Consider the following 21716-nt stretch of genomic DNA (forward strand, 5'->3'; position numbering starts at 1 on the left):
GAAAAAAAAAGGAAAATTAGTGAAAAATATTTAGGAAAATAGGGTTTTTTTTTTCTTCTTTTTACTCCATCGGAGTATATGATATATTTTAACAAAGACAAAAATGACGTCATATTTCAAACAAAAATGACGTCATATTTTCCTAAATTGTTGCAAATCAGCTAATTTTGTCTTTCCCCCCCTAATTATCCCTTAAACTTATCAAATTACACCTCAAACTTAAATAAATAAATGTTGTAAAATTAACCACTAATTAACCGTTTAATAAATCTTCACTTTAAATATTATTATAAAATATGTTCAATAAGTTATAAAAGGATATGAAATTAAATTAATTTTTTGAGAAAATATGACATCATAACTAATTTTTCTGGTCGAAATTTATTAATTTTGTAAAAATAATTCTATAACTAATGTGTGCATTAAAATTTTATTTGATTTTCCCACTACTTTCCATCAAAATTAATTAGTAAATTAATAAAAATTAAACGCAATTTGATGAAATTTATTTTTTTAAAAAAATTGGGAATTATTATTATTTTTTTTTCTGACGACAAATTACCCAACCTAGTGGGACCCGCAAAAATTTGATATTTAAGAAAGAGGACAAGCTAATCCCAAAGCCCACCACGTATGGAGAGTGTTCCTTAGAGTTCGGTTCACGTGGCGGACATGAAAATGATCCGGTTTCGTTGCCGCGCTCGACTTTCCAAATCGGTAAATCTCCATTTCCAAAAAAGCTTCACAAATCCCATCATCTAACGAACTTGATCCTCATTTTCATCACTGCGCCATTTCTTTCAGGTCTCTCAGCAATCTGATCACTTCCAGCTTTGAAGATTCGAATATGATCCGTTCTATACCGCTCCACCATTCAGCTCCTCTTCAGCTTCCTCTCTTTGCATCATCCTGCACCGGAGCTGCTCATTCCGTTCAGTTTCGGTATTTTTCATCGATCTATGGCCGTATTTCTGTTTCTTTCTTCGGTTTCGTTATTGGATTCTTTAATCGGGATGCAATGTCATCCTAATTGATATGGAGTTCTATTGATTTATTTTTTTGTGAGGTGTATAGGTTGTTTCTTTTTGTCTCTTTGACTTTATTTTCCGTATTTGTTTGATTAGATTGAAGCCGCAAGGGAAGCGAGCTCCCGGAAGCAGCAGCAGCCAAGAGGTTTTTAGTGAGGTATGGTGATATCCACAACTTATGTCTCGTTTCTTTCAACTTGTGATCAATGATTTATGTCTTCGAGTGACTTGGCTGAGCTTTTCTGCTTAGATTAGGCAAAGCAAGGAGGCGTCAAGATTTGCACTGTAAGTGCATTTGGTCGTCGTGATCAAGATCGTGTGCTGGAGGTTCATACTCATTCCTTATGGCCGTGTTTGCTTTTTAGTTCCATCTTGCATTTATTGTAGGGAGAACGAAATGATGTTTGCAAATTAATCAATCTCTCATCGATTAAGAAAAGCTATTTCGGACGGAGAAGAGATAAAATTACAATGGATTTGTGATGAAAATAAGTTTAAAACGGACATAAGTATCCAAAATGAATGTGGGATATCCAGTTGTTTGCGGAACATCACTGTAGTTAGTGGTTCTCCATGAATGGTAATTCAGCAGTTACTTTATTTTCAGATTATGAAGCTTCGACTTTACTTCAAGGACCACTTTTCTGTGGCAAATGATATTCCATTATGATAGTAAATTGCAATTTATGCCAAGATTGATAGTGAGGAAATGAGGACGTGTTTGCAATTTTCCTCTGCATTATATATAATAATGTAGGACCCCTTTATATGGTTAGAAATTGCTACCTGATTTTGGTTTTATTTAAGCCAAAGATATGTTTCGTGCAATGAATCTTTAGCAGTACCCTACATTTAACATGGCACATGGTTTCTGTTTGCAACATCAGCAAGAAGCCCCTGAAAATTTGGACACTGGCCCGATGTTGAAAATAGTCCCAGGCCAAGCATTTCCCTTAGGCGTTTCAGAAGTCGACAACGGGATCAATTTTGCCATTTTCTCACAGCATGCTACCGCTGTCACCATTTGTTTATCATTTAATGAGAGGTGCATTTCTAACTTGTAATATATTGCTTTAAGTTTTGGGTACGGTGCAAAAGCATTTATTAAGATATCAACTTGCAAATTGCAATGGTTATTTATCATCCATGACCAACTTCCACTGGTCTGGCTTGGGGTTGAAAGGATGTGATGCTTGGAATACAAAAGTTATACCAATTGAAATGGTCTCTATCTCTTTCTTCAACATAATATTTGAATGAAATTTCACATGTTTCTCTCTCTCTCTCTTGGTGGTTGAGGTTATCTTCTTGAATATTCATTTGCTTGTCAGTTTAGTAATATTAGCATTTTCCCCGTCTTTTTCCTGTTCATTCTTTCAACTTCAAGCTTTTGATGTTAATGTTGGCCCTTTCAGGATTGATGATAGAACGCTGGAGTTCAAATTGGACCCTGATGACAATAGAACTGGAGATATTTGGCATATTTGTATCCAGGTTTGCAGTACAAATATATTGATTAATTTTGCAGTGCTGTTGCTTTAATTTGTTTACAGTTACCATTTTTCGTCACTGAAACTTATTTGGAATCTCATGTTATATTCCTTTCTAGTATTCAGAAGGTAAAACACATTGTTTCATGGGTTTTTATAGTTGCATGTGAGAATGTAACATTTTGCTTTCTGATTTGTACTATGTTGCTTGTTGGCAATCGGAAGAAAGGCTTCTAAAGGCTTCTAAATCACTTATTAAAAATTGCTCGAAAAGTTACTGGAGTCTCGTTTTTAGTGGGCAAGGGAATTGAACTAATGGAGTCACTTATGCAGGGATGGTTGAACATGACTTGCACCGTCAGAATCAAAATTCATTTACATTTGAAAATCTGATTAGTTCTCTACCTTGCAATTTTGACTAATTGGTTTCGCAGTTTACTCTTATTATTCTCCATAGTCCGTTTGGCTCTTCTGTACACCGAAAGCCCTCATCTTCCTTGATTCTTGCAGGTTTTAGTATATTGATCACCTTTGGTTGGATTGCTACTTCAAGCAGTTTCTTTTAATTTTGATGGTTTGATACAGTCTGATTGTTGAATAGAATTATGGAATATAGTTCATACATTTGTTTATAAGAATGATATTTAATTTTTTGTTGTAGTTCATATAACACGTGACATCAATTTGGTATACAGGGTCATGCTGCTCCATTGTGCTTTGCATACTCTTTCTACTTTCATATTTGTTAATGATAGTTGTGCTTATAATAATTGCATGCACAATAATCAATCACCTGTCAAAAGAGTTCGAAACACACAAACGCACATGGACACAAGCACTAGTTTTCCTTCTTCATTTTCTATCTTTTTTTTATAAAAAAAAAAAACATATAATTGTTATTATATAATAAATGGGGGTAATCCAGTGTGTGTGCATCTTATTCCTTTTATTTGGTCACGTAACACCATTTTTATCGTTTTCTTTTTGTTGTGATGTTGGTTATCTAGAGAAATTTCCTTAGACCTTTGTTTGAGTTCGGCTCCTTCTCTGTTTAGTTTACATGTAAAGAAAATGATGTGTGTTTTACAATTTGTTTGTGCTTTTTGAGCAGGATTTGCCTCGGAAAAATGTCCTATATGGCTATAGGATTGATGGTCCTCAAGGTTGGCATCATGGCCATCGGTTTGATGACAGCATTGTGCTTCTAGATCCTTACGCAAAGTTTGTTGAAGGTCGAAGATACTTTGGGGGTGAAAATAAGTCATCTGGTTTTCTTGGGACCTATGATTTCGATAGCTTGCCTTTTGATTGGGGAGATGACTATAAGCTTCCTAATATACTAGAGGTAAAAGTTTCTTATCTACTGCTAGAATAATTTGGAGGTGCATGCACTNTTTTTTTTTTTTTTTTTTTTTTTTTTTTTTTTTTGTTAATGTTAGGGTATATCTTTTACCTGAATAAATGCATTAACACATTTATCTGTAAAATATTAGGCAGAGATTAAGGGAGTGAGATACACGTGTTAGGTTTTCTTTACCCAAGTATTACTTTAGTGTTCAATTGCAAGATTTATTAGTAATACCTTAGAATTCATTTGGAGAGCTTTGCTTTTGTCCTTGGCGTCAATTCTGTGCCTTTTTAGCCTTATGGGACTTGAATAATATTTTGGGGTCTGGTCTACGATACAATAAGGTTTTGGCATCTCAATGGTTTTGGGTCAATTGTTTGTGTGATGATGGAGAAAGTTGTCTCAGATTCTTTGTTTTGGGATGAAGGCCATTTCTTTCTACAAGCGAGTTATTTCCTAGAATATTTGGTTAGAAAGAAATAAGAGAACCTTTTGGGGTATTGATATTTTGTGGGAAGACAATTAAGCTTCGGCTCATTTTAAGCTCAAACATCTTTTGCTATTACCGTCGTCTTGATTACCAACATTTTTAAGTCCTAGTCCTTTTCATTTTTAAGTCCCGGTGTTTGTTAAGTCCTAGTGACCTCCTCTCTCTCTCTCTATATATATCTATCTATCTATCTATCTATCTATCTTTTTTATTTTCTGCCTTCTTTTGTACTTTCATTTATCTCATGAAAATTAGTTCGTCTATAAAGGAAAGTGTTAGCCTTGTCAAGTAATTTTACTGCACGTGAATTCTTTCATTGCTTCTCCCACATTATTTTATTTTTCTCAAGAATATTCATATTTGTGTTTTACATATTGACATACTATGTATTTTCAAACTTATATGCAGAAAGATCTTGTAATATATGAAATGAATGTCCGTGCATTCACAGCTGATGAATCTAGTGGCTTGGCTTCAAGCATACGGGGCAGTTACCTGGGTGTTATTGAAAAGGTAGAGGTTATTGTTTAAAGCATAGTGCCGGGATTGTTTGTGCCTTTCTTTTTCTCACAAGTTTTAATTTAGCAAGAATCATGATGAAAGTATGGTATATGGCACATACAATAATTCTGCTAGTGTCTTCTCTTAGTAGAGATAGCACAGCAATTGTGTAATGATTTACTGCGTTACATTCTCTATCATACAAATCGTCATATCTCTAGATCGCTGACTATGACCGAGGGAAGGAAAAGACTGTTGTGCTTATAGCATTGTAGAAGCTTTTAGAATGTACTTGACTTCTATCTGTAATGTTGTAGACCTTCAACTACTTGGAATGGCAGAGTTGTCTTTATGGCGTACGGTTATCTTTTTTAAAATAGAAATTTATATTGGCAAGAGAAAAATTAAAAAAGAAGAGGAGATATCTCCCCAGACGTCCAAATGGGTTACAAAAAGGCCTCCCAATTGGTAAAGATATGCAAAAAGTCACAATTACAAAATTCAGCGGAGAGGAAACACCAAGAAGAAGAAAAAGTTATCATTAGGTCCTAAAAGAAGGTCCCCTGTGCTTGACTCAATCCCCTTGAGAATCTGTTGATTCATTCCGAACAACAACCTCCAAAGATTGGCAACCATGGCATCAGACTAGATAATTCTAGCATGACGACTGAATTGGGGCACTAAAATAAGTTGAGCGAAGGAGCTATCAAAAGTCCTGGGGAAATGAACGATGGTCTTAATGACATACTACAAAAATAATATTTAGCATGCTAAGACATTGATCTGTTTTAGCTTTATCATCAGAGTTCATATATGGGTGCTTTAGAATCTTGTTCCCATTAGGCTTAAATTTTTTTTCTTCAATCAGAAAAGAGAAAAGTTAAGTGAGTATTCTTGGTTTAAGGATATGCTGGAAGAAAGAAATATGACCATTGCAATTTGTGAGTTCCTAAACCCAGACTTCTTTAGATTTTTTTGGTGATAAATAATTTAGAACTCGTAGGTGTCTTAGAAGTTTGTCGGAATATCACATAACTGTGGGAGAATTTTTCTTTTCTCATGTAAAAATTCCTACTACTTTTTATATTTTGTCTTATAACCCTAGCTTGGTATAGCTGGTTTATTTTGGTTTCAATCTAACCTCTTCTCTGGGTGACAAAATATACAAGCCATTTTTTGTTGTTGTTTCTTGTATTTTCTTCATCTGTAATATACAAACCTAGACTGCAAAAAGTATTCATTGAATATTAACGGTGAAATAATTTCTCATTTTGCCTGTTTATAAAATCATTGCCACAAAAAATTTATGTGTTAATAATTTCCTTTTGCTAACAAATTAGTAAGTTCCCGACTCTACAGAGGAAATGATACATCTGCCATTTGATAATTTGGAAATTTACTAGTACTCTTTTTTCTTTGCCTCTTTCGCAATTCCCCTTCTGTAAAAATTTATATATGTGATCTTTTACTTTCCCAATTTTGAAGATTCCGCATCTGCTAGAGCTCGGTGTCAATGCAGTTGAATTATTGCCTGTCTTTGAGTTTGATGAGTTAGAGTTCCAAAGGCATCCAAACCCCAGGAATCATATGGTAAATTTTATGCAATAACTTGATTATCTTCTACTGTTGACTACTGAAAATCATCACTATCTTTGTTGTGAAATGCTTATATCAGAGGTCTTCTACAACATTCTTCATTTGAATTGGTGGTACCCACAAGCCTGAAAAATTGGTTTTTGGTTTTTGTACGTGTCATGGCTATAGAGATAGAGGAAATTTTTGCACTTGGAATGATGTTTTTTAGATAATTTTGGTAAAAGAAAATTTCAGTGAAGTTCATATTGATAAATATTTTAACCCCCTTTAAAAGCCAAAAAGACTAAGACTAGGGGCTCAACTTAACCTGCAAATTCTGATATGCCCAAATGCCTAAAATAATTTGTTCATCTTTCATGTCTTTGTTGGGTGGAGTCATCGTGTGTCATTATCCATACTTCTTTATTTGTGGTGATGATAAAAACTTTCAGAAAGGTACACAAAACAATCTTATGGTTTAGAAATGTGTTGCTGAATAAAATTTGAATAATAATTTGTAAGTTATTCTTTGTTTCGTAGTGAGCATTATACTCCATTGTCACTTTCTTTGTAACTTGGCCTATATGCCTACTCTTATTTAAAGATCAATACGTGGGGCTACTCCACAATCAACTTTTTTGCGCCAATGAGTCGATATGCTAGTGCTGGTGGTGGACCTCTTAATGCTTCGCGGGAATTTAAAGAAATGGTTAAAGCCTTGCATGGTGCTGGGATAGAGGTAAATCATGTATATGATCATTTAATGTACACATAGATGGGATTTTACATCTGATTCAGTTCTCTGTCATTTTATTGGCAGTATCTTTCCTTGATATATTTTGTATCTGTACTTTATTGTGGACTGAGGTCTTTTTCTTGTTGCAGGTCATTTTGGATGTTGTGTACAACCACACTAATGAGGCTGATGATGTATATCCATATACCACTTCATTTCGTGGCATTGATAATAAGGTGTTGTACTCAACTCTTTAGTAAGTTTGTTGTGCAAGTACAAATACATTAGCTTGGGTAATCTTGCTAGTTTCTACTAACAGTAAATAGTATGTTGGAATTTTCTAAATTTCTCATCAACTTCTTTTGTAGGTTTATTACATGTTGGACCTAAGGAATAATGGTCAATTTTTGAACTTCTCTGGCTGTGGTAAATTGGTTCTCTTGGGATTATGCTTATAAAAATGGAAGCTTTACTCTGAATGCATAACTCTGTTTCTTCAATTTATATTTTTAAGTTTAGTTTTGAACTTCGCTCGTCTTGAGTTACTTGGTTTCCCTTTTTTCTTTTTTTGCAGGCAACACCTTAAACTGTAACCATCCAGTGGTCATGGAACTAATTCTTGACAGCTTAAGGCACTGGTATGGAATTCACGCTAGCTTCCTCAGGAACTTATTTGGACGAAATTGATCTATATTTCACTGTGAAACATGCTTTTCAAATATGATTCTGCATACATAACCTTTTATTATTATTTTATTTTTAATAAGAAACAATTTCATTGATATATGAAACTTACAAAAAAAAAAAAAAAGGGAGCAAAAATCCCCTATCCAAAGGAGTTAAAAGACTTATCTTACTGGACAAAATATTAGATAAGCAGAGTGAAAAAGAGGTGGTTATTTACACCAAGTAATTGCAAGAAACATGACGTGATTGAAAATCTCCCAAAAGATACCTCTTTGCCTACAAAAAGACCTCTTGATTAACCGATCAGAAGAAGGCCCTGGTAATGTTCAACCAAAGAGCTCTTTCTCCTTTTTAAGTGGGTGTCCAAGCAAATGAGCAACAGACTCTCAGGCAGGCACCTTAGAGTTTTAAATATGTAATTTTGTGTCATATTCTACCGTGTACGGAGTCCACTTTATGCTGCTTGAAATTGAAAAACATTATTAATGTGAAGTCAGGTGCTGCTGCTTAGGATTTGATGTGCTTAAAAAGAACAGAAAACAAACAAATAATATTATAATCCTTGTACTTGAACTACATATTTTTTTATCTCACTCTATTCTTAGNTTTTTTTTTTTTTTTTTTTTTTCTTTTTCCTTCTGCGTTTTATCCTTACCACTCAATTTCAGGGTGGTCGAATATCACGTAGATGGTTTTAGATTTGATCTTGCTAGTGTTCTTTGCCGGGGACCAGATGGTGCTCCACTTAGTGCTCCCCCACTCATAAGGGTATGTAAATTTGTGTACGTGTTTTTTTTCTGTTAACCTGCGTATTTGACATTTAATTCTGTATCTGGAAGGATAGAAGCCAAAAATATTTTGTGCAAAGAACTTGTTGCTGAAGTCTATTTTACTTCTTTTTGGATCCTTTTGATAAAGTAGTCTACTTTTATTTTCTATTTTTTCGATGGTAGGTCTAGGCGTCTAGCAGGAAAGGTTATATAGTCAGTGGGGAGGGATAGTATAATAAGAGTGCATTTGCTAAGCGTTCGATAGAGACCACTAGTTTTGAAAATAGAGAAATGGGGTCTGACGGATAAGGTAAGATGGATAATTTTGTGACTGTTTGGTTTGAGCTTGCTCAAGGAGGGTTGCTTTTAATTTCCTTGAATTACTTGAGACGCTCTTCATCTTTCTATAGTTTTTCTTATTCTTTACAATTTCAATTTTTTTTTCCTATTCCTATCTTTTGATTGTTCAAATTTGCAATTTTTATAATTTCAGTCTTACGATTTTGCATACTCCTATTCTAATTACTTATACATTCTACTTACCTGTGAAATTAACTGTATGTTTGGTGTAAGTTTAGCCATCTTCATTTGCTTCGTTGTCCTCTAGTTTAATTTTATTTTAGCATAAGTCAGGTAGATATGGCACAAGATTGATATTTTTGTTGGTTCAGGCAATATCAAAAGATGATATCCTATCAAGGTGTAAAATAATTGCAGAACCATGGGATTGTGGAGGTCTTTATCTTGTTGGTAGATTTCCAAATTGGGATCGGTAACTATCTACTTCCCTCTGCATTATTAATTATGAGTTTCAATATATCTTTTGTTAGAGTTAAATGTCAGAAATATATATATATATATATCTTCTGTTTGATTACCGTTTATCTTATTACAAGCGTAAGCTTTTAAAATTAGTAATATTTTAGCATGCGAGGTAGGAAATAACCTAACTGACATTTGATGTTCTGCATGAAATATATATGTTCTTCCTTCTCTTTTTCTTATTGTATATTTTATCGAGCATCAGGTTTTTTTGCCCCAAACTTGAAACTCTTTTAAAGTCTAGTCAAATCCTTCTACATTTGTGTAAACATGTTCATGATTTTACACATTGTTAGTTTAACATTTAATGAATATTGTCATGTTAGGCAAGTTTAATTGTTATGCATGCACACCAGGTCTGTTTTTTTTTTTTTTTTTTTTTTTTTTTTTTTTTTTTTTTNTTTTTTTTTTTTTAAATTTTAAAATTGAAGCATCAATCCATTTTTAGTACATTCATTCATGCAGGTGGGCTGAATGGAATGGAATATACCGTGACGACATTAGAAAATTTATCAAGGTAATATTGAGTGGGAACACTGTTCTGTTTCTTTCTTTCCTTCGTTTTTTAATTGCTGACGTGTGAGGAATTTATTTTCATAATCATATTATCTTTTTTAAGGTGAGGCTCTAAATATTTATATAATTTTGGATTTTAAGATATAGGCATTAATATCATCTTCAATAAAGTTCTTGCTGAATGTGTAACAATGCAGAAACTTAAGAAACAGAGTTAATTTTATTAATCTGATAAGTTTCATGTTTATGAGTGAAGGAGACCATAAGTAGGTGATTAACTAATGTTAAAAACCTGCTAAACAGATAACCACAATGAACCCCCAATTGTCTAACTGTACAGTAAATATTTGAATACTCAGTAACTAACAATAGCACAGAAAAAATTTAGTACATCAAATTCCTTCCCTTTAGAAACTTGTGTCTGAGTTTTAGCGTTAATTGAAAATATCTGAAGGGTATTACTCTTGAGTAATAGCCGCACTGAATATGGGGAATATGAAATCCAGTTGGTAACTCTACCCTATTGCCTGTTTTTCCCTTTGGAAAGATATATATTTAATATGATATTAAGATTACTTCCCTTTAACTCTAAAGCCAACTGGTAACATACCTTAATAATTTTTCTTAAACCTTTTCCCATTTTAGGGCGACTGTGGCATGAAGGGAAGCTTTGCAACTCGAGTTTCTGGGTCTTCTGATCTTTACAAAGTAAGTTTCAGCTTTCTTTTAAGTTATGCTTGGTGAGAATAGATTCAAGTACATTGCTTTGATTAAAGACAGATGTCAAAGTTTCGTGTTACACACTTCCATATGTTTTGTGTTGTGACATGGGATTATGGTGTGGAATGTTGGCTATGTTACTTGGCCCCTGGTTGTGTCCCTGCAGTAAAATATTGGTTCTAATTGTATGTATCATTCTGTATCTTCACAATTATTTAATACTTAACCTCTTCCTATTTTATCAATAGATATATACAAGCTCTTTGAAATATCTTGTTTAGGCTTTTCACTTTTTCCTACAGGTGAATAACCGTAAGCCTTTTCATGGTATTAACTTTGTTATTGCTCATGATGGATTTACACTTCGTGATCTAGTTTCTTACAATGTCAAGGTATGTATAGTTGTCATTTACCCATTTTCTTTTGAATTGATCCTCTAATCTGTAATCTGATTTTATGTTCTCATTTGTGTAGCACAATAATGCCAATGGAGAAGGTGGAAATGATGGATGCAATGATAACTTCAGCTGGAATTGTGGTTTTGAAGGTATGTAAGGGACCATACTTTTGTTTTATTGCAGTTTTTTTTAATTGGTCTATTGGTGTATTGCTAATTAGTCAGTTGAGTTCAATGCAACGTTGCTTTGTTTTAATTCTCGAAAGCACTATCAATTTATTTTATGTTTTTGCCCAGAAGGAATTGAATAAAAAAATCAAGTTAAGCTGCATCCACACTTCACGTGCCTTGCAACATGGAAAACAAGCTTTCTAGGCTTTCATTCACGTTTTAAACTCAGCTTCATCATTTCTAATAATAAAGTTTCATTAGGGATCATACATATAATTGTTTTTCAATGACTATTCATATGACAGGAGAAACGGAAGATGCAAATATTAGAGCTTTGCGCTCAAGGCAAATGAAAAACTTCCATTTGGCACTAATGACATCTCAGGTATAACATTTCCAAAACCCTTCCCCTGACCAAAGTTTCCTTTCGGTCTCGAGCCTTGTAGGGTTCAAAAAAAAAAAAAAAAAAAACAAAGATTTTCTTTACTGCTAGATATGGCAAGCTTTGAAATTCTTAGATCTGGATGTTTTTCATCGTTTCTTCATCTGTTTCTTTCTTTTTCTCTTTTTTCAAAGTTAGATTGAGGGGATGATACTCTTTTCCACTCCTCGTTTTTAAGTTGTTTCTGGATAGAGAAGCTTTGTTTCTCTGGTGGTGTGTACTTTTTCTTATTAAATATCTCTAACGTGGTTCTGGAAATGTTGAGGTTCTATCTCCCTCTTTTTAAATTATTGGGACCAATGTTAGTTTCTGGTTGCTTTTTTTCAGGGAACACCAATGATGTTAATGGGGGATGAGTACGGGCATACTCGTTATGGAAATAACAATAGCTATGGACATGATACAGCTCTTAACCATTTTCTTTGGGGACAGGTCTTTGTTATGTCACTAACCTTCCTAATGTATAGTCGAAGTTCATATAACAACTATTCATGTTTTTGGTTTGTAGTTAGAGGCACGGAAGAGGGATCACTTCAGATTTTTCTCTGAAGTGATAAAGTTTAGAAGGAAGCATCCCCATTTATTCAGTCGGGAAAATTTTCTCGGCGAGGTGATTTCTCTCCACTTTTTCCCCCCCTTCAAAATATGCTCCTCTTGGGATTAACAGAGGATTCACTGCAGAATGACATAACTTGGCATGAAAGCAATTGGGATAATCCTGAAAGTAAATTTCTTGCCTACACGTAAGCACTCTTGAATTATGCTAAACTCTAAAATGCATGTTTGTTTCGTCAAGTCCATTATGCATGAGGTGCAAATTTCAGCAGCATTTTAATGTTGATTTTATTACTGAATAAGCAAAAACAGCACACTCCCACCACATCGTGCTTGTACTGAGCAACTAATATAATGGACGTGTATGGACCTCAATTGAGTATCACCTACCATAGAGATTGAACATGAACTCTTATTGTCATTCAATCTAGGATAGTATTGATAGCTTAGTGTGAACAGCGCCCTTGTGAAACCAATGGAAAGAAGCCCTTGGTACTTGATTAAATAGTTAAGATTTTGATGCATAGCTTGTGTTATTGTTTGTCAATGCCTAGTAGCCTTTTGCTGGTATGCATAGGAGGATTTGACTCTATAATCTGCATTTAGTATCTTTCCTCGCCTTCACTCCCAAAAAACAAAAATAGATAGGAGAAAAATGAACCGGCAGGTCTTTAGAGGTATTGCCGGTAGCAGAACAGGTTTGTCAAAGATGTGTATATGTATACTCACTTAACGGATATCAAGCCATGGAACTTTATGCTATGTTTAGCCCATCTTCTTGGGACTGGCTTCATGTAGATGTGCACAAAATTGGTCATGCAAACTGTTTTGGGAATCTATGTTCTATGTTTTGAAGATTTCTAGTATTTACAGGCTTCATGATGGTAATGGAGAAGACGTTTACTTGGCATTCAATGCTCATGATTATTTTGTCAGTGTTTCATTACCCTCTCCTCCAACAAAGCGAAAATGGTTTCGTGTGGTTAGTTTCTCTCTTTCCATTTTGTTGCTTCTAATTTCTGTCCAACTTCCTTACTTGAAAAATATAGAGTTGCTTTAGGCTTGAATTAACTTGGTAGAACTGCATACTTTTCAAACCGTGTTCGTGAATTGAGTTTTTATGGTTTTTCGCTTCTCATGCAGGTGGACACCAATCTGGAGTCTCCTCAAGACTTTGTATTGGATGGCATTCGGGGCATTGGAAGCACCTATAATTTGGCTCCCTATTCCTCAATTCTTCTGAAAGCCAAGTTAGAAAATGAACTTCTTTGATACTAACTCTATAATTAATCAAACCATTATTAGGCAGATGAATCAAGTCCTGTACAACATGACAATCGAAGTATCGTGGAAGAAATAAATTATGCAATCTAATGGAGGACGTGTAGAGCTATCCTCGGCATGGAATTCAGGTACCTGTTTTATGTTTATAGCATATTGGGAAATTTTTTCTTTTTCTTCTGGAACAGATTAGAGTGTTGTTCATTGTTGCAATTACTTTCAACAATTAGATATAAGTGAATAAAATTATGATCATTAGGTATCTATTTTAGAATGTCTTTTTCATGATTTTGTTACTTTCGTCTTTGACCGATTGAAATGCATCCTTCTAAAATAAATGGAAGTCTTAGCAAACTTCCTTTCCTCGATCTTGATTCATGTAGAAACTTGATCTTGATTCAGGTGGAAACTCGATCTTGATTCGTGTAGAAACTCAGGATCTATGGTCCTAGTTGAACTGAACTAAAGAGAACAAAGTTCATACCAGTATAATTTCTTAGTTGAGTGAAATACCAGAGAATTAGGTACCATATGAGCAGATCCGACAAAATCTCTGTATAACCTCCTCAAATTCTCCATAAAAGAGCTAGATTAATTTTAACCCTTGGTATTGAAAAGAAATTGTTAGGAATACAAACATTATCATTCATTAGTTAGAAGTGAGCCTCGATTTCTTAGCAATATGGTTTGGGTGATAAAGATCACAGCCACTACTGTTCTTTCTAATAGAAAGATTATGAGGATAGCTCGAGACATCTTTATCGTAGGAGATAGCTCAAGGGATCTTTATGATGTGATAAAGAGTGGTCTTCATCAACTATTTCACATTCATGGATCGAACTCTAATAGAAGGTTCTCCGAACCAAAGAAAAATAGAATTAGAACAAGTTCTTAACCTAGTAAAACTGGATGGTTATCATTTGGTACTTTGTTCAACGACAACATTATAAACTCTAATAGAATGTTCTCCGAACAAAAGAAAAATAGAATTAGAACAAATTCTTAACCTAGAAAAATTAGATGGTTATCGTTTGGTACTTTGTTCAACGAAAAAATTATAAATCGTCCCGTGAAATATATGTTAGTATTATGAAAAAATTATAAACCATCCCATGAAATATATGTTAGTATTATGTCAAGTAAAATGAATACAATATTATTAGATAGATAGTAATCATATGGAAATCTAGACTACAACAACAGCCTACAGCGCTACAGGTTATATATATAAGTAAGAGATTAGGGATCACAGCATTCAAGTCTAAAAAACTTGACCAATAAGGGAAGAAATGAATAAAGTTGAAAAAGGTCAAAAAAAAGATTAGGGTAAGAAACACGTGTCAAGAAAAATTGTGGGAAATAAATATGTAGGGTTGAAAAAGGCAGGGGACAGCTGCCCTCTTGCTATTTCTGTAGGAAAAAAAGGTGTTTTTTTTAGGTGATAGTGGTGACTGGAGACTGGTGCTTTCCTTAACCACAATACGTGGAATGTCACAAGGAGTGACAATGTCGTAATTATTCTATTCCTGCTTTTTGCCTGTGACAACTATCATCTCGACCGGCCCACTCGGTGACAACCCAATTGCCACTATCAATAGCTGCCCTGCCCTTCCCCTCTTCTTTTCTACAACTAGATTCAATAATGGCTTTAGGCCTCCGTTCCCTTAAAATACAGGACACTGTTCTTGGCCTATGATTTTGTTTATTAGTGTTGGGGAAAAGTTATGTTTAAATCTCCAATATTTGAGTGCTTAGAAACTTCTCTTTCATTTTTTTTTCACTTTCAAAGCTTTAGGTAATTGAAACTTTTAAATGTTAGGAATTAAAACATATAATATCGGGAGGAGGTGAGTTAAACCCTACTATAGATCTAACTTTGGTCTTTGGTCTTTGAGTATCGTAGTTGTTCTATGCTTAGGTTGGTTAGTTTATTTGTTTTAGTGTCAACACCACTATAGCTCCTAATCCGTTACCTCCTTAAACAAATAGAACAAAGGACGATTCATTTCTAGAAATAAAATATAGTTTTGTCGACTACGAGCCTTACCATGAAGATAAAAGAAAAATTATATTATGAAGATAATATAAAATACATATTGTGGAAATTCAAGAAATAAATTAACTTAGTTCTTGGTATTCATGTTGCATAAATTTGTATGTCAACTCCTTGTTGTAAGCAATGAATCAGTTGGATTGTTCTTCTTATTCTTTGTCGTAGTGGTTCAAGAACAAGGAGGAAGTGGGACGATCTCAAGAATATTTTTGTGCATTAATGGTGGGACAATTGTGTGGGTAAATGATCAAATTCTTTGCCCCAAAATCCCACTGTTCCTTCTTCACTCAACATCATATATTTGGGAACAATTCTTCTTGGTAATTTCAATTTTACTGTTTAAATATCTGCCATTAACCCTAGGTAATTTAAATTTTATCCATGTTTTACCAAAAATAAAATATCATTTTGGTTTACATAATTTAAAATTTATCCTATTTTAGTTTTTGTTCTTTTAAATGTCTAAATTTAACTAAATGATTAAAAAGATTAATTATTTATTATTTAATCCTGCTAGAGTAACAAACTGATGTTACCTCGAGTAATTTTATAATATAATTTTATTATTCAGAATTATGTAATAAAAAAATTAAATATTTAAAATTTACAAAAAAGACATTTACCAAGTTCTAGTCGAAAAAGACATTCTTTTACTTCAATTAAGCCACACATAAAATTTTGTATCTATTTTATTCTAATATTATATAAAGAAATCGATCCTTTTTTTATTATTATTATTCGTTGAAAATCTTTTTTAGCAGCATTTTTTTTTATTCCTTGCAATTCTTTTTCACCTGACAATTTGAAATAAATTTAAAATCTACATAATATTAATTTTATAATTTTCTCCTTGAAAAAATAATCTTAAATATTACTTTTATGGGTGTGGAAACTTCTCTCTAATATAAGACGCATTTTAAAACTATTGGTAGTGATACGTAACAGGCTAAAACGGACAATATCTACTAGCAATAGGCTTGGGCAATATCTACTAGCAATAGGCTTGGGCAATATCTACTAGCAATAGACTTGGGCAATAGACTTGGGCGGGCTGAGCAGACAATATTTACTAACAATAGACTTGGGCTGTTACAAATGATATCAGAGCCACGATAAATTAGGCTACGGACAATATCTACTAGCAATAGGACAATAAATTAAGTTACAAACGGAGGCTGTTACAAATGATATCAGAGCCACAATAAATCAGAGCCACAATAAATATCTACTAGCAATAGCCTTACGCTGTTACAAATGATATCAGAGCCACAATAAGCCGACCTGTTACAAATGATATCAGAGCCACAATAAATATCTACTAGCAATAGGCTTGGGCTATTACAAATGATATCAGAGCCACAATAAGCCGACGATATCTACTAGCAATAAATTTGGGTTTGGGCGGATATAAATGATATCAGCCGGACATTCTCTATAGTTGCCCTAGCTCTCTTTTGGAATGGTCAATCTAGTTTCACCCTACCAAATTTCTCCCACAGCTAAATTGCATTTTTTAAATAATATATTATTATTGCAATAATAATATTTTTTTAATTAAAAGAAAACTCATAAAGGGTACTAGGTCCGTTATCCGTTACCGTTAATTAAAAAGTTTTTATGGCCTCGTGATGATCAAACCTTAAACCCTTAGACAGCTCTTAACACCGTCAAAACTAACTCTAGCCGACGCGGCAACTCCTCAGTTTCCCTTCTTCCCTTCAGAATTCACACATATATATATATATATATATATATATATATTTATAAGCCTTTGTAGAACCCTCGTCTTCTCTCATCCTCAATCTCTGCAACTGAAACTTCCCTTCCATCTTCCATTTTCGTCTTCTTCCCTCTTCTCTTTGCATTTTTACGGCCATGGCTTCCTCCTCCGCCTTTGTCTTCGTCGTCCTCGTCGCTTTAATCGCCGGCTCTTTGGGCCAGGCTCCGGGCGCTGCACCGGCCTCTTCTCCAACCAAGTCGCCGCCGGTCTCCTCGCCTAAATCGGCTCCTTCGCCTACTGTGGCGACTCCTCCGGCTTCATCACCGTCGTCGTCCCTTGCTCCGAGCGGCGCGGCTCCATCTCCTTCCACTGGAACTTCACCACCTGCTATGTCGCCGGCTACTTCTCCACCGGCTCCGCCTACTGCTCCTTCGGAGTCACCAGCACAAACTCCAGTTCCAAATCCTTCGATCTCAACTCCTCCTGCTCTGGCTCCGTCGCCGGCCTCCACTCCTGGCAATGGTGGTGCTGTGAACAGAATCGCTGTCTCTGGATCTATCATCGTGGCTGTAATTTCCTCTGCTCTACTGCTTTAAATGTAATCGGTCTGTCTTTTCACTCTTGGCTCTCCTCTGGAGACGCAGATCTTAGGGTTTCATTATCGGCATTAGTCGTTGCTGTAGTTTTCTTAGTATATTTTTTATTTACTTTTATTTTTGGTGTACTTAGGATCCGAGAGGATTAGACGGTGACCGCTTCATGATTGTTGTCATTTATTTGGATTTCTTGGTTTTACTGTGCTCGAGTCGATTTGCTTCACTCTCATTGTCATTACTATTACTTATTAGATCTCATATTCTCTCTTAATCTGCCGGATCTCTGTGTTTTCATTTTCCTCCATCTACTGAATTTCCGCACATCGAAGCGACGGTAGCGGCGGCGCCACGGCGGCGAAGGTACAGAACTATGTTAAAAACTTTAGAATTAACTTTAGGGGGAAGGTGATAATAATGGAGTCGAAGACAGCTGGTGATTGTGAATATTTCTGTTAGGCATATCCCTCTTTTTCTATAAAAATTGGGGATTCATAATGAAAAAGGAACCAAACAAACGCAAAGGGGTTGTAGGCTGTCGCTTTGTGCGCGCCTACGCTTTCCCCATGTGCCTTTCACCAGTCCTTCGTCTTTTTCAAAAGAAAACGCGAACAGGTTCCCCCCTTTGGGCCCACTGCTTTTGGGCCCTGGGCCCATTTAATTTCTTCANGCTTTGTGCGCGCCTACGCTTTCCCCATGTGCCTTTCACCAGTACTTCGTCTTTTTCAAAAGAAAACGCGAACAGGTTCCCCCCTTTGGGCCCACTGCTTTTGGGCCCTGGGCCCATTTGGCCCATTTAATTTCTTCTTTCATGGTATTATTTTTCTTATTTCTAAAAAGATTTTTTTCTTTTCTTTTCATGTTTTCAGTCATGTTCTAGAAACGGTAAAAAAAAGATCTTTTTAAGTTCAGATAACAATATTATTTCATTTCTTTTAACCTTTTTTTTTTTTAATCTATTGGCTAAAAATTACCTCTTTTCATTTTCTGTTTTTTACCTAAGTTTTTTTTAATTAAAAAAAAATAAAGGTTTTACTTTTTGTATTCCCAAAAAAAAACATTAAATCCATAAATTCTATTTAAATTTAGTGTTTGAACTTGGTCTCCAATGAAGGGTTTCCTCCCCCAAAACCCTAACCCTAGTTTTTAATTTGATTCCTTAATTTAATTAATTAAGCTATAAATTTCTGATTAGCTTTAAAATGCAAAATTAATTTACTAATTAAGTATGTGGAAAATAGACCAACGGTAACCGGCAACATTCAAACCAACGCCGATCTCAAATCTCAGAAACATTTACGCATATAATCTCAATTTCTTAATAACCCACAGCCAACACCAATGAACCTACCAAAATCGCGTAGAATTTGGGGGAAAGAGACGACCCTGAATTCGAGGAACCAGCTGGAAGCTTCGTCGTCGGCGTGGTTCCGGTGACGGAAGGGGTGTCGCTTGCTGGGGACGTCGGAGTGGTGGAGCTGCCGCCCCCTGACGACGGAGAAGTGGACGATCCTCCGGCAGCAGCGACTGTGACGGAGAGTTTCATGCCGCCATCGCAATGCCCCATGGAGCTGCAAATGAAGTAGTGAGTCCCGGCGGTTTTTAAGGTGATGGTGGTGGAGCCTGAACTGTCGGAAGTTATGGAGCTTCCAGCCGAGCATGCTTTGTAGTCACTGGCACTAACTTCGTCCACCGTGTGGCCTCCGGCATAGTTGAACGCTGTCACGAAGAAATTCGAGAAGGAAATATAAGCAAATACAAATATGTTCGAAAGGTGTTCGACGTTATTCCCACAAGAAAAAGTAAATAAACATTCGAACAGATACAAATGCACAAAAGCTGTTCGACATTATTCCCATGAGAAAGAAGAGATGAATATGAGCAGATACGAATGCACAAAAGCTGTTCGACGTTATTCCCATGAGAAAGAAGAGATGAACATGAGCATATACGGCTTTACAAAAGCTGTTCAACTCTTGGGAGGGAGTCTGCTAATTTAGGGAATGATCACAGAGTTCAAAAGTAAAGAATATATCTCCACTAGTATGAGCCACGAGAGTTTATGCTCAACGTGGACAATATCATACCCTTGTGTAGAATCGTGATTCCTAACAGAAACAACAAGTGAACACAAGAAAATACAAATGCATNTGGTGGTGGAGCCTGAACTGTCGGAAGTTATGGAGCTTCCAGCCGAGCATGCTTTGTAGTCACTGGCACTAACTTCGTCCACCGTGTGGCCTCCGGCATAGTTGAACGCTGTCACGAAGAAATTCGAGAAGGAAATATAAGCAAATACAAATATGCTCGAAAGGTGTTCGACGTTATTCCCACAAGAAAAAGTAAATAAACATTCGAACAGATACGAATGCACAAAAGCTGTTCGACATTATTCCCATGAGAAAGAAGAGATGAATATGAGCAGATACGAATGCACAAAAGCTGTTCGACGTTATTCCCATGAGAAAGAAGAGATGAACATGAGCATATACGACTTCACAAAAGCTGTTCGCCTCTTGGGAGGGAGTCTGCTAATTTAGGAAATTTTAGGGAATGATCACAGAGTTTAAAAGTAAAGAATATATCTCCACTAGTATGAACCACAAGAGCTTATGCTCAAAGTGGACAATATCATACCCTTGTATAGAATCGTGATTCCTAACAGAAACAACAGGTGAACACAAGAAAATACAAATGCATGAAAAACATTCAACAACACTTCCAAATGAGAAAGAACAGAAGAATCATTAGCAAACCAAGTTTGTCGCCGACGACAAAGTTCTTCGCAGAAGCCCACGTGCCATAATCAACACCGAGAGACCAACCAGAAGTGTCTCCGACAGTATAAACAGTAGCCGAGGTCGGGTGCACCATGCAGAACCCAAGAACCAGGAGGCAAACAAGTCCACCATGGAAGCTCGCCATTAGAAGGTAACAAATTTAACAAGTAGAACAGAGGGGGCAAGGCAGAGATCTGAGGATGGAAACAGAGGATTGAAGGCTTTGCATATATATAATGGGGAAGAAGGGGGAGTTGTTGGTTAATAGAGTCAGTGAAGTTTGGTCTTAATTCAAACAATTTTGGTGGTGTGGGGGATAACTTAACAAATACTTTTTACCTAATACTTTGAGCTAAGTACTTTCCACTATCATCATAATGGGAATTTGGGGAATTTTAGTTCTTTAAATGAAGAAAGTTTGAAATTACTCTTAGTTTTTGAAACCCTTTAATGGGTTCAAATATTGATGAACAGTATGGTATGAAGAAGCTTATAATATTTTGATTTAGGTTACCATATCTTCAAGAAACCATTATTTCCTTTGCTAAGCTGTTGGAAGACAAAAGAAAAAGGGGTAAATTATGTGCATAGGGAAAGAGGTGAATAAGTGTTTTACATGTATTTTGGGCCAAATTTGATGAGAGGAGTCAATGGCATAGGTTGTGTGCAAATGAAGGAATGCATGTGAAGGTGGCTTCATTTTATTTGTCCAGACAATGATAGTTTTGGTGCCATTTCTTTGGGGTCAAGGTGGCGGTTGTTGTGGTAGAAAGTCCTTGGGATTATAATTATCCTTTGGAGGTGGCATGGCATGATGTATAATGAATGCTTCATGCCTACTAAACCTTATATTTTATTAAAATATAACCTAAATGAAAGATATCTAATGCTATTTTGAAACGTAGAACTAACAATTCTGTTCATATATTAATCGTAGGAGTATTTGTTGAACTTCTTTAGGTAGGTTTGAGGATATTTTTTAATTTTAGAAAAAAAAATTAAGGGTATTGACGTATGAGATTCCACGTCAGTTTGAAGAGA

General features: G+C 35.3%; 3 protein-coding genes across 6 annotated transcripts; 2 read left to right on the top strand and 1 right to left on the bottom strand.

Moving 5' to 3' along the window:
- Positions 1-625: 625 nt before the first annotated feature.
- Positions 626-15928, top strand: LOC111796685 (isoamylase 3, chloroplastic). Of its 3 annotated transcripts, XR_002815393.1 has the most exons (26): positions 626-717; positions 805-942; positions 1125-1185; positions 1284-1355; positions 1916-2073; positions 2444-2522; positions 3630-3863; positions 4765-4869; positions 6343-6447; positions 7037-7171; positions 7318-7404; positions 7537-7594; positions 7743-7806; positions 8524-8623; positions 9297-9397; positions 9913-9964; positions 10609-10671; positions 10986-11075; positions 11158-11230; positions 11557-11636; positions 12021-12125; positions 12202-12303; positions 12375-12436; positions 13122-13230; positions 13392-13660; positions 15748-15928. XR_002815393.1 is itself a non-coding variant. In XM_023679415.1 (25 exons), the coding sequence occupies exons 2-25, from the start codon at positions 848-850 to the stop codon at positions 13518-13520; spliced, it is 2319 nt and encodes a 772-aa protein (XP_023535183.1). In that variant the 5' UTR covers positions 626-717; positions 805-847; the 3' UTR covers positions 13521-13817. The 3 variants fall into 3 exon arrangements, 1 of the variants encoding a protein (XP_023535183.1); XM_023679415.1 differs by lacking the exon at positions 15748-15928 and having other exon boundaries at positions 13392-13817; XR_002815394.1 differs by lacking the exon at positions 626-717 and having other exon boundaries at positions 895-942; positions 1279-1355.
- A 1414-nt stretch (positions 15929-17342) lies between these two features.
- On the top strand, positions 17343-18169 carry LOC111796443 (lysine-rich arabinogalactan protein 19-like). The gene has a single exon (XM_023679045.1). The coding sequence runs from the start codon at positions 17458-17460 to the stop codon at positions 17896-17898; it is 441 nt and encodes a 146-aa protein (XP_023534813.1). The 5' UTR covers positions 17343-17457; the 3' UTR covers positions 17899-18169.
- A 917-nt stretch (positions 18170-19086) lies between these two features.
- On the bottom strand, positions 19087-21481 carry LOC111796451 (blue copper protein-like). 2 transcript variants are annotated; one of them, XM_023679053.1, is made up of 3 exons: positions 20652-21453; positions 20059-20154; positions 19092-19518 (listed from the first exon to the last, which is right to left on the bottom strand). In XM_023679053.1, exons 1-3 carry the CDS (start codon positions 20818-20820, stop codon positions 19214-19216), a joined length of 570 nt encoding a protein of 189 aa, XP_023534821.1. In that variant the 5' UTR covers positions 20821-21453; the 3' UTR covers positions 19092-19213. The 2 variants fall into 2 exon arrangements, with proteins under 2 accessions (XP_023534822.1, XP_023534821.1); XM_023679054.1 differs by lacking the exon at positions 20059-20154 and having other exon boundaries at positions 19087-19614; positions 20652-21481.
- Positions 21482-21716: the final 235 nt, after the last annotated feature.

This window comes from Cucurbita pepo, chromosome LG06 (genome assembly GCF_002806865.2).
Source record: "Cucurbita pepo subsp. pepo cultivar mu-cu-16 chromosome LG06, ASM280686v2, whole genome shotgun sequence".
NCBI classification, from domain to species: domain Eukaryota; kingdom Viridiplantae; phylum Streptophyta; class Magnoliopsida; order Cucurbitales; family Cucurbitaceae; genus Cucurbita; species Cucurbita pepo.